The sequence below is a fragment of the Dermacentor andersoni genome, chromosome 6 (genome assembly GCF_023375885.2).
Source record: "Dermacentor andersoni chromosome 6, qqDerAnde1_hic_scaffold, whole genome shotgun sequence".
Classification (NCBI taxonomy): Eukaryota; Metazoa; Arthropoda; class Arachnida; order Ixodida; family Ixodidae; genus Dermacentor; species Dermacentor andersoni.
In genome coordinates, this window is record NC_092819.1 from 89,904,236 (window position 1) to 89,917,636 (window position 13,401).

The 13,401-nt window shown below is 47.0% G+C and overlaps 1 protein-coding gene across 2 annotated transcripts in view; it reads right to left on the reverse strand.

The window, feature by feature from the left end:
- The window catches only part of LOC126522547 (sodium-coupled monocarboxylate transporter 1-like), a 47,271-nt gene that overhangs the window by 8,633 nt on the left and 25,237 nt on the right, over window positions 1-13,401 (reverse strand). For both annotated transcript variants that reach the window (XM_055066469.2, XM_050171315.3), the window contains exons 10-12: window positions 5,664-5,752; window positions 641-750; window positions 496-563 (exon numbers count right to left, since the gene is read on the reverse strand). In XM_055066469.2, the coding sequence (XP_054922444.2) occupies window positions 496-563; window positions 641-750; window positions 5,664-5,752 (267 nt within the window). The remainder of the gene's footprint in view (window positions 1-495; window positions 564-640; window positions 751-5,663; window positions 5,753-13,401) is intronic.

Consider the following 13,401-nt stretch of genomic DNA (forward strand, 5'->3'; position numbering starts at 1 on the left):
AAAAAGCGTTCTATACATATTTTTTACATCTAGAGTCAATTAACTTTATTTTAGAATTGGAAGCGCTCCGGGAAGTAAATGCTAAGAACGACTAAATCGACAGAAATGGAGCTAGTGGCGCTCATTTCATAGTATATGACTAATTGTTTCCCCATATCCCTGCTTATTATAACAAGTGTTGAACATGACGCCATTTACTCCTCACAGCTCGACGCCTTTAGGTGCGAACATGTCAGAGGTTAAATTGTATTCCGAGGCGCAGAAGCTATAAGCAATACACAAACATGTTCGCAATATTTATGCGACATCTTCATTTAAACACATACCTACTGCCCGATACTGAACGAACGACAACGTTCAAGGTTGCCTAACAGTAGCGAACACATATTTATGTCTGAACACAGCGTCATCGAAGGCTCAAACATTTGCGTCATGGAAGTGACTCTGTAGTTGGTTTTGTTGCAAGAAGAAAAACTCATTTAGGTGTGTGCTTACCTGCACAATGGATCCCATAGTTCCAACGAGGAATGCAATTGATATCGAAAGAAGTCCGTAGGTAGCAGCTGGACCGCAAAAAAAAACGTTACCAATATTGTAATGTTCGCCTGCATTCAATTGAATATGTGGAGCAGTGACCTACCCGTCAATTTTGTTATCCGCAAAGCAGATGCTTCAGAAGTTTTTATCGCAGGCCGCAGGAAGTCCTCCCACGTCACAGCCGCTAGAGAGTTGTATCCGGATGAGAGCGTGCTGAAAGATGATAACTGATGTTGCCTCAAGATTGTGTCGTTTCTTAGAGGTCATTGCATTCAACAAGATACTCTTCATGCCTCATAAACGATCAAGGAATATAGAGGTCTACACGTTGTATTTATTTATTTTTATTGTCCTATGCCATGAATTTCTAGCATATGTATATTTTTTTTCTTGGCTAGCCCCGGCTTTTGTGTATTCACGAAGAACCATGCCGTTGGCCTTCAACTTATAGTAATCTCTGTGGTAATTTCTTTAGAGGTCGTTGCTAGATGTACGAAGGGGGAAAAGTACATCACGTAATAAATTTAATGCATCGCGTATGGCTTGCTGTAATATTTTACATTTTTCCACAACATGGCCAACAATGCCACATGCAATTCCTGCATATTTGACCAAAATATATATAAGCGATGGAAAACAAGGGCAAGCTAGGACATGGACGAAGGGAAGACGTAGCAGCTTGGCGATGTTACGTTTTCCCTCCGTCCATTGTTTTCGCCATGCTTTACCATTTTTAATCTCGAAAAAACTAGCACAAGCTCCCATGCTCGTCACCTCCTTTTAAAGTTCTGAGGCTCTCTCTAAATATTTTCCAACCAATAAGTGGCTGCCAGCAAGCGTCATGTCTTCCCAATCTCGTTGTCTTTCGTGCTCTTTACCCTTTATAATCGAAAGCATCAAGTGCGCACTGAGCAAAGAAGCCGGCGTCTTTCGTCTGTAGCAGCCAAACGGCACCTAAATTCCCATTGGCTGCGACGCCAGGTTACGAGGGCGCCTTGATGGAGCAGAGAGGGCTAAAGGGAACGCCTGCTGCTCTGGTAGCGCGCTAGCTGTTGCGTGAGGGGACAGTGCATCGCCATGACACCACGTCACTCTCGCTCTCGCTCTCAGAAGTCCGTGTTATCCGCGCGATCTTTGTACGCATAAGCTCTCGCCTACGTTGTAACTGGGCCTCGGTAAAGGTACGTACTATGCACTAGCGACAAAAACGCGCGCGACACGCCGTGCGCGGCGAGCGATCGATACTGTCGCGAACAACAAGGTTCACGAAAAGCGGCGGCAACTGCTCGAATGGGTGCGAGACTCATTTTTCGCGGCAACCGCAAAACAAGAACCAACCTGAAGCGAGCCGCGCAGTTGTGGCTCCACCTGTCTCACAGGCAAAGAATCATAATATGTGGCCTCTGAGAACTGGCAGTGACACTCACGCCGTAAAATCTCAGAGGCCATGTCCAACTAATAGGGCCGTCTTCGTTAGGCCTTCCCACAGTGCTGTCGACACGCCGAGAAAGAAGTGGCTTTGCAATGGAAGCTTTTTTGGAGACAGTCCGCGCCTATGCCTGTTTGTATGACAAATCCAACATCGATTTCAAGGACCAAGAGTTGCGCGCAGGCGGGGAAGCAGAGATGTGTGCCTGGTCCCTCAGCGTCACTGTACCGCCAGAGCGGGCGCACCTAAAACCTTCTGGTCCGCTCTCTGGCACGTCGGTGTCGCAAAAGTGAAGAACAAATTAGCATTCTGGTGTTCACAGTATCGGCCTCCTCTATTTTTTCAATGCCAGTGCAATCGCTCGCTCCCCAATGGGAGCGAGCTCTCATCTGCCACTAGCCATTGGTGGGCCTTAGTTCAACAAGTTGCCGCGATGCGACACAGCCCAGATGATACGGATAGTGTTCCTGTATATGCTCCCGCAGGGAGCAGAGTTGCGCATAACTTTTCCTGCGCCGCTCGAGCCGCTATTCGCCGAGCGCTATCACATGGTGCAAAATGACGTCAAATGTTCAACTGCGCAGCTTCGTAGCCAACTTTACGGGCGCGACGCCGACTCCTTTTCGTCAGTGCCACCGACATTGCAATTAGCCGACCGGCGACCGTGTCGCTGAATTCATAGTCCGCGTTGCACGTACGGTATTCGACGATATTGTGTTAAAGACTTTGGTGCAGTGATACTAAACACATCATGCTGACACTTGCATTTCCATTATGACGGGGTGCAGCGCACCAAACTGCACAAACTGCACGGAAGGTGGCAATTTTTTTTACGCCGTGCCGTAAGGACGGACAGACGTGCGCCGGAGACCGGTATGGCTACTGCGTTTCGACCGAGACCGGCCGGTTCCGAAAGGGAACAGGTTATGCGAGGTGCATTCGCCTTGCTTACACTAAAGCATCATTTATCTCGAGTAACACTCCTCTAGACGCTGAAATGCGTGCGCCTGGCATGACAGGTTATTCACTTGGACGTTTTTTGGCGTAAATGTGCAGCGCGGCACAGACGCGGGACAAACAATGAACAACACGTCTGTGTGGCGCTGCCCATATGCGCCAAGAATGTTAACTTACCAACTCCCCCAATTGATTGTGTTGCTTGTACGATTTTTCTGACTATGGGGGTTTAAAACAGTGCTTCCAAAAGAGAGTATATACTAGCGGATAGAATTTGTTAGCAGCACCCTTGTATTTCTCTCCTATGTATTTTTTTTTATTTTTTGTCGGCGTTCTGATTTTTTTATGTAACGTTGTTTGATGTGCTAGTGCTCATTGTCTAGCAGTAAGCGAAAATATCGTGTGCTCACGCTTTAGCTTTAGTATTTACCGCCGGCAACATCTTGCTTGTTCGATCGGTTTTAGTCGACGTGAGGAATGTCAAATTCTTTTTGAATGTTTGATAGGCGCTGTGGTTCCGGTAAATGCTTCCGGTAAATTAACCTCAGTAGTATGAAGAAATAAAGAAAAATGTGTTGTCGTATTGCAGTGTGCAATGTGTGAATGATTACTTTGCTTATTTGCCATCTTATGACATTAGCGCAAAAATAAATTGTCTATTGTTACCCTTAATAGCTTGTTGCCTTCCCAGTGGCTTTAAATTCGCCCCCCCCCCCCCAAGGCTGGAAGGATCAGCACTCTTCCACTGCTGCCACCAGCCATTGCTCAACCATTGTCTTGTAAGCAATAAATTTGATCTAGAAGCTCGTGCATCTTAACCTTTTTCCACTTGCAGATTTTCTGCTACGAAGCAGCTGTTTAGTTTGCGATATGAGTGACTCATGAATATAACCTTTGCATAAAATGTGCGCGTGTGGACATTTGAAATGCGTTTATATCCACGTGTCTGCACCGCATATATTGAAGACGTGCAGCTGCTGTGAACGTCGGTAAGTAATAAATGACCTTCTGTTAACGACCAGTGACATAACTGCAGGCAGGTAGTTATCTTGGCGACGAGTATTAATCGTCTGGTTTCGCAAGTCTAAATGCACTCACTTAATTGTCCGCCGTACGGGTGCGAAGTTTTTTTAAACAACCTTTAAAACATTTCTTGCCTTCCGTCCTCGGTGAGAAAATCTCATATGTATGCTGAAATACATTGCACCGCTTTTTGTTGCAAGGAAATGCGCGTTTGCACGCGAACTTTTAAGCTGTTTAAGCCACAGGCGAAGTCAGGATTTTATTTCGGGCTATCGAGGGGGTTCCTACTCCCCATATGTACGGTGTGTTTGTATATGCGCGTGTATATATGCACATACAAAATAAACATTTCAGGGGTCGGCACCCTACCCGCCTTCCGGCTACGCCAATGGTTCGAGCGTAGCCTTCATTAAATGGTGTCATCTTGCTCAGCGCTTCCGAACAATTGCCGCGTGTAGCTCGCGACCAGCAGACAAAAAGCAAGTGGGACACCGCGCAGCTTTCCCTCCTGCGCGGCCGAGGAGTGGCTTCGCTGCAGAGCTGGAACATAAAGCGGACTTATGCGCAACTCTGCTCCCTGCGGGAGCATATACAGGGTTCTAGGCGCGACTGCTTGCGTCACGCATTCAGTTCTCCTCCGACTTCCCTCGTGAGTCGCCAGGCAGATGGTACTCTCCCCACAACCGTATGGCAGGAGCGAACGCTAGCCGACGGGGCAGAGTAGGAAAGGACGATAGGGAACGGTGGTGAACGCTCGCATCGGCCGCATATGGCTGGCATTTAAAAAAAAAAAGCTGACGAGGCGCTGGTTGAGTCACCGGTAGCTCCTCGTCGGTATCCGACATGCCTGAGCGCTACCGGCGGTGGCGAAAAGAAACACGGCCACCTTCCATGAACGACCAAATCGGCTTAAAAGAACGCGCCTTTTCACGAGAAGCATCGAATGGAACGAGATAACTCGGGACGCCAAGCGCCGCTCGCGCGTCCCGCAAAAGGCGATTGCGAACTTGCCTGTGCGCGTCTGCGGCGCAGACGCTCGCCGCGCTCGGCGTGTCGCGCGCGTTTTTGCCGCTAGTGGGGACGTAGTACCTACAGGCGAAATCGGAACGCGCCAAGCATGTGAACGCGCTCGCTAGTACGCGAGTTCACAACTCAAGGACCACTCAGCGGCGTTCAATTAATGTTGTCGCATTCACAACTCATCAGAAGTGTTTAGGTGTCCTGGTGTTTCAGTTATTTATTTATTTAGAGCCTTCCAGTTACATGCATTGCCCGCACGCATCTTGACATGTTTGACGCAGACCGAAGAATGAATAAGCTACCATTCCTTCTCACTTGCAGCTACAGAGTAAACAAACCTGAAATCGCCGTTGATGCTTGCGTCGAGAGCTCGGACCTAGGTCACTCGCTTTAGAGTTATCTGTAGAGTTCTTTTTTTTTTTTTGGTAATGAACGCTGTTGATCTGCAGCTTTACATAAATTTCAGGAAATAATGCCTTAATCAAATTAGTTTTCCTTCGCTAGCACCATACTGCGGTGAAATTGTTTAGGCAGCAATTTTAACCAATCCACTCTCCATTCCTTGAAAGGCAAACAAGTTCTGTAGCGTTGTATTATGCAAAGACATTTCGCATACCGAATTTCATGCCTCCACTGAAGCGCCTAAAAATGTCCCGCTCCTTCGGAACGAAAGGCTGGGACTAACTCGATATCTTACCTGAGAGAGCTGCTGTAGACAGCAGCAGCCAACAAACCGCTCAGGCCGGGGTACTCATGGAGCTTGTCTTGTACTATGTATGGCACGAGCTGGAAACCACAGTGACGGAATGTAAACATAATCCGTGTTCACTGTTAAGAAGAACTAAACGAGCACGTGGTTGATATCACATTTGTTATGTAGCAAAATACTGAAACGTTTGTATAGCAGAGGGTGTAAGCGCGACTGAACAAGAACGTAGAAATAAACAAATACACAGAGATAGCGCTCTGTGCATCTCTTTCATTCTACGTCCTCGTTCAGTTGTGCTTACACACTCTATCATGGATTCAAACAAACTAGCCCGCCAACGTGTTTTAACCAAACAGTTCTACAAAAAGTAGCTGATGTGTTTTGGCAAGCACTCTCATCCCGCAACCGGCGGCGGCTGATAGTGAGGTCTCCACCGGAAACCTCACACCACCCTTGTGCTTACATTTTCCCTTCGAAGAATGCTTTAGTGGTTTATTTTATAGCCTCCATTTGTTGCAGCTGGCTTAGCTAATCAGGCTATCACATTATTCTTTAAAGGGCAACTCTCAGGGAAGTGGCTGTCTGTCTGTATTGTTATTTAAGTCACTGGGCCCTTAAGAATATTGTGGTAATTGAACTAGAGTGAAGAAAAACCGCTTCGTTCAAAGGCCACTAGACAGCCAGCTATAGTCTTCTTTTCTCACTTCTGCGTTACACGGGAACTTTGACTGTACATTTATAGCTCGGTCTTGTAAGAGTCACATAAGACTGCGACTAAAAGAGCATGCGATATCAATTTCATATCTTTCTTGCATACGATAGAGTGGACAAGAATGCAACTTGCTCATCAGCCGTCGGTTCAGGTACAGGCTAACGAACTTCGGGTGACGAGGTGCAGGCACATCGTGCCTTCTTATTTATTATATTGTAAGTAAAATATAGGAAAATGTTAGGCGTAACGCTACAAGACGTGCAGAAAGAGAAAGCAAACGGATGTAGTCGATATCTAGTTAGCATTACGAAGAAGGAATGAACTGGAGGAGGAGGAGGAGTAGATTTTAATGGAGAGAAAGGAGGAGAGGTCGGCCTGGAGAGCGTGTCTCTAGCCTGCTACTCCTCACTGGGGAATGGGGAAGTGGGAAATACAGGGAAAGGTAGGTGGCGGATGATTATGATATGGTACAATGAGATACTATATACACGTTGCCCAATGTGCGGATGCGCACTGGAGACGCAATACACTAAGACTAATCTTGTCCGTACAAAAAGTAATCTTGCCACAAAATGTTTTTGCGCAAACACATTTCGCACTGACTACACGCCTCACAGCTTCTAGAGGCGATCGTCTAAACCAGTCTCACTTAAAAAGTTCAAAAGTGCTCTTATGGCAGGTTGGGCACAGTCAACACTCCTCCACGCGCCCAAAAGCTTTTCTTCTGAAAAGGGGCGGGAGTCCAAGCTGTCAACTGTAGATTTGAGTTTTATTCGTTCGGCCGCATATTGAGGGCACACGCAAAGTACGTGAGCTATTGTCTCGAGAGTGTGACAGACGCTACATTCAGGGTCCCGTGTTTGTCCAATCTTGTGAAGGTGTCGATTGGTGCATGCCACACCCAGCCGTAATCGATGAATGAGCGTTTCCTGGCTTCTCCGCAACCGAAGTGGATGTCGGAATTGTAATCTAGCGTCAAGTCTATGGAGGCGCTCTTGTCGATGTTCGGGGTTGTCCCAATGTTTTAAGGGAGGTATGGAGCAAGGCGTTAATGTCATAAAATGAAAAATGAATTTTTATAATAGTTCCGTTAGTGTGCGCCTGTTTTGCTTCTGCGTCAGCCTGTTCGTTTCCAGCTATTCCACAATGGCCAGGAATCCACTGCAGCACGATGGTATGTCCGGAATGAGACGCCTCAGCAAGCAGATACATGATGTCATAAACCAGGGGACTATATGCGGTTCTGTCACTCATAGAATTGCTGATGAGTTGCAGTGCTGGTTTTGAGTCGCAGAACACTGTCCACTTCTCGAGACTTTGTTGCAGTATGCAGCGAGCTGCTTCTCGAACTCCGGTCAACTCAGCTGCTGTAGACGACGTCCTGTGTCTTATCTTGAACCGTTGTGCGATCCCCATTCCTGGCACAGTGTAGGCCGCCGCGGAAGAGGTCTGTGTCACAGAACCACCTGTAAAAATATGTTCGTAATATCCATACATGTAAGCAATGTATGATAGCGCGAAATGCTTGAGGCCAGCAAGCGGCATCTTCGACTTCGTTATTCCAGGGATTGAGAGCCTCACCGTTGGCTTTGCCATCGTCCAGAGTGGAACTTCGGGTATGTCATACGGTTCGAAGTCCGACGGCAATAAGTCTTGCTGCGACAACACGGCTTCTGAGTAGGCGGACACAGGCCGTCCGCTTGTGACGTTCGTGAGTGGATGGTTCCTGTGTCTAGTCGGTACCCTTAGATGCACTCGCAATGGCTCATGTTGCAGATAAACTCGAGCTGGGCACGCACGTGCCTCTGCAATAGTGCCCCAAGTAGACGCACATCGTGGTAGTCCTAGGCAAATTCTCAGTGCGCGAGCCTGAGCACTTTCAAGTGTGCGTACAGCAGTTGTACTAACCCGAGAAAGTACAGGCGCACTGTAGCGGAAGTAGCCAACAAAAAGTGCCTGGTAGAGCTGCAGAAGAGATGACTTGGATGGCCCCCATGATTTTCCAGACATATGTCGAATGATCTGAGTAAAGCTGTCTAGCTTTTTTCTTAATCCAGAGAGGTGCTTCGACCAAGATAAGTCACGGTCGATGATGACTCCGAGAAACTTGTAGTGGGTTACTGAAGGTATAATCTTCCCATCAATCATAACGGGGTAGCAGGCCATTCACTTTCGTGTAAATGCCATGGTTGCACTTTTTTCCGGTGAGAGCTGCAGTCCGCGACTGTTTAGGTATGTCGACGTTATTGACACCGCGCGCTGCAGCTTCGTTTGCACTTGTAAGCGCGTTAAGCTCGTGGTCCATATACAGATGTCGTCTGCATACACAGAGACCGAGACTGCGCCTGCATGTTCTTTGACCAGTCCAATGAGACCGATATTAAATAAGGTTGGGCTCAATACACCTCCTTGAGGCACTCCACGATAGACGGGGTGGTTCTTTGTCTCCCCGTCTGGAGTTGCCATGAATATCGTTCTCTCTTGAAGATAGCTGGCTATCCATTGATGCATACGTCCCCCGACGCCACATTCTTCTAGGGCAATTAAATTGCATCATAGAGAACGTTGTCAAAAGCACCCTTGATATCTAGAAAGACAGCAGCCGTTAATCGACGGCGACATTTCTGATGTTCAACAGTTGTTACTAGGTCAATGACGCTGTCGATTGACGACCTACCCTTTCGGAAACCTGTCATTGCGTCTGGATATATATTACGCTTCTCCAAAAACCACTCCAGGCGCGTCAAAACCATGCGTTCCATGGTTTTACCTATGCAACTGGCAAGCGCCACAGGTCTGTAGGAAAGCATAGCATGGGGTGTCTTGCCTGGTTTAAATAATGCCACAATTTTGCTTGTCTTCCAATGTGCAGGCACATTTCCTGAGGACCACGAGAGATTGTATAAAGCCAGGAGCTCTTCAGTCGCTCGAGGGCCTAGATGGCGCAAGGTAGAATAGGTAATGCCATCAGGTCCAGGCGCACTTGAGTGTCTTGAGGAGGAAATCGCTGCACGTAGCTCTTGCAGCGTGAATGGGAGGTCTAGGCGATCGTCCAATGTTGGAGGAGCACACCTGAGCACTGTAGCTACCGATGTTGTAGATCCAGAGAGGTGTATGCAGAAATCTTCCGCGATTTTCTTCTCACTGCGCGTCTGGATGATAGCCAAAGCTCGGAAGGGACGTAGCTGTTGTGGAGGAGATGGTAGTGCTCGTACAACATGCCATATTGTGGACAACGGTTTTCTTGTGTCCAGGCTGGTGCATAATGACCTCCAACGTTGTCTGTCGAGCTTGTCTAAGTATCTTTGAATTTTCTTTTGCACACGGCGTGACGTCCTCAAGTCTGATATCAATTTAGTTCACCTGTATTTTCTCTCGGGGCGACGTCGGACTGCCCGCAGCTCTTCATATATAACGTCAACGGATGTTCTTGAATTTGAAGTTTCGATGATGCGTGTTGTTGCGTGCATTGCTGCTCTAATGGGCTCTTCAATCTCTTTCGGTGAAATTACACAGTTGCAAGATTCTTCTAGCTTGTTCTGAAACGCATCCCAGTCAGTGCGTCGCGTATGAGAACTTGAAAGTCTTGTAAACCACCTCAGTTGTACATAAGTAGGTAGGTGATCACTGCCATACGTTTCAGCATCTGTGCACCAGGCAGCAGAAGACGAAAGGCATCGTGAAGCGATAGCTAAATCGAGACAGCTGCTGTACGTCGTGCCACGAAGAAATGTTGGTGAGCCATCGTTCAGGACCTCAAGATTATTGCTGCTTGTGAAGTTAAGAAGTTGTCTTCCTCGAAGGTTTGTGATGCTACTACCCCAAAGATGGTGGTGCGCGTTGAAATCGCCTACAATAATATGAGGTCCTTGGCAAGAGTCAAGAACAAGTTTCAGGTGTCCAGAGTCAAATCTTCCCCTGGGAGAAATATAGCCACCGATGATGGAGATTATCCGGCGCTTTAGCTTCAGTGTTATAGAGACGTACTCGTTGCTGTTATGCACCGGAACTTGGTTTAGCGAATACGTGAGGTCACATCGCACACATAGTAAAACTTTGCTAGTATTTCCACTTGTCCCAGACGCGAATTGTTCATAGCCAGAGAGTCTAAATGGCGATGTCATATTCGGCTCGCATATTACGATAACTGGAAACCGATGCTTGAGCACTCTCTGTTTAAAATCTCCCAGGCGACCCCGTAGACCTCGTGCGTTCCACTGGAATATTACGGAACCGCTTATCCTTTCCTGTAGGGACAACCTTGAAGTTGATGATGCCATGGCGTTTACTAGCCTTTATACAGCAGCAAGCACTGGTTCTAGTGCGTCGAGAATTTGCACCGCAGCCTTGGCAACGGGCGTCTTAACTCCGATGAGCAGCATTCGCAAGGAACGAATCAACTGTGCAAGCATTGCCTTGATTTGCCTATCTGACGATGAAGGTTCATGGTCACGCTGGCGTTCCGGCTGCACTTCTGTACTCCGAGATGGCAGGGAAGGCCATATTGTAGTGTCCTTGGTGTTTAGAAGAGTAGACGTGGTTAAAGGTGCCTGTGACGTTTGACGACTAGCATGAGCGCGCGACGACTTTTCCTGGAGTACAGGTTGTCCTGTTGTCGATGCTGATCTCCTTCTGCGATTACGTGAGCGCCTCTGGCGGCGGTGGACCTTGGTAGCAGCTTCTCTGTGTGTAGATCGATCTCGTACCATTTTCCTTAGCACGGACATTTAAGTCTTTAATTTTGGACAGTCCTTCGACGTTGCCTCGTGTGGCCCATCGCAGTTAGGGCACTTCAAGTCAAAGCCAGCACACGTCAACTGATCGTGATCACCACCACTGCGCGGACATGTCATCTTGTTCACGCACACAGCACTTACATGCCCGATTTTCTGGCATTTACGGCACTGCAAGGGCCTAGGGATGTATGGACGGACAGGATGGCGCACATAACCCACTTTTACATGTGTTGGTAAGGTCTCTCCCTCAAAAATGAGTTTTATGCACCTCGACCATCCAAAACGGTGTATGTCTGTGATATGGACGGTTGATGAGATTAGCGTTGGGAGATCGTCATTATCAATATCTGTATCGACATCGTAGATAACACCGGCGGTGGTGCTGCCTCCATGTACGATGAATGAGCGGACAAGTATATTTCCTAGCTCAGTTACAGCTTTCAAGGTGTCGAGGCTGGTTCGTGTAGTCACATCAACAGTAAGTATGTTTCTTCTGGGATTGATTCGGACCTCTCTGATATGCCCTGGAGCCAGCCTCTCGAGATAGGCAGTGAGAGTTTGCCTATTGAGGGAATTGAGGTTGCCTGTAACAGCGACGGGGATGTAGGCGATTGTGTACGCTTGCTGTGTGGGCGGCTTATTGTAGTTAAGCTCACTCACGCTTGATGTCCTACGAAGTTTCCTCTTGAACCGACGATTTGTGACCTCGGTATATCCGCCGTCAGAATCTATGTCGTCGACGTCTGAGCCGCTCGAAGACCTTGGCAGAGTCGCGTTGAGGTGGTCGAGCGCAGCAGACCGACTTGCAGCTTGGAGGTCAGCCCCCAACCTTGGCGGCAGAGGAGGCGGAACGTCCGTCATTGCTTTTGATATCGTACCCGCCACGGGGGCGACGGTACGCACAAATTTAACCGAAAAAACCAGAGCGAAGCAGGACTAGCAGCTGATCAAGAACTCGTCTTCTTCGTCTTTTCAATGAACTGGAGTTAGCTTTGTATAGCGTTGGGCTGATAGCCAGTGGTCTAAGAGAGTTCCAATTTGGGTGCCAAAAGAAAACAAGCGCAATCGAGGACAGCAGCGGACACGTTGATGTGACAAATTTAAATAAATTTGCATCTATAAAGTGGGGTCAAGTGGCGCAAGACATGCGCAATTGGTGGTCTTTGAGAGAGACTGTTGTCATGCAGTGGACATAAGTCGGCTGATGACTGTGCAGGTAAAATCAAATATAAAAAAAGCATCTACGTTTGCAGCAGCGCCATATTGTGGCGTCTTCTAGCATGCCCTCTGCTAATACCAGCGGCTGCTTCCGTAATTTTAGTGCATGCCTTCATGCCCTTCATTTGCGGAGGCGCAAATGACACACGACAGGCCTCACGACGCAGTGCGAACTCAAAATGTAACTTTCTATAACATGCTAGAGAAAGAAACGCCGAGTTTTGGAGAAATGAACAAGGATTGCACATTAATACAATAAAGACTGTTGCTAATTTTTTTTTCCTGCAGAGAAATGAAAGTGCGTCTGTAAAACGACATTAAATTTATTGACGTACTAATAACAATCGTAATATGTTTTAAAATATAAGGAATGCTCCTCACTGATAATGTGGCATGCGATGACCATATTAAGCACTTAACATATCGAAGCCCTTTAGAATCAGAGGAGTAAGCTACACTGCTGAACAAGTCTAATCGACGAATGTGTGCATACTTTTGCAGAATACCGTGTTTCACTGACATATTAAATACTCTAATGTAGTAGGAGGAAGCATTACACACAGATACTTTATGAAAACCAAACATCTAAGAGAGAGAGAGAAAATGTTAAAAACTATATACGAATCACTTAGGAGTACTCTGGGTCAAATTTTTAATAAATCATGTATATTCCATGTGCGTCATAGTTATAACTACTATTTATTCTGAGAAACTAGAAGAAATAAGTGACATTTCTGGTATTACACACATATTATCACATAGAGAAATAGCGCAAATATTGTTATCTAACATGCAATGCAAACGCTTTCCTAGTGCAATATAGACGAAAACTTAAACTGATGCATGTTGGAACGCACGTCATCACAGAGCTACATTTTCTGGCATAAATATGCACGAACAATAGTTACGATGTTCAAATGGGAAATGAAAATTGCGTTTCTGGGCGGTAGTTAGACTGTTCCCTCTGCATAGCTTCTTTATATGTATTATCGTGCACGATCTAGTTGTCCTTGCGTATGTAGTGATTCTTAATCAATATTTTTGCACTTGTTGGATAACA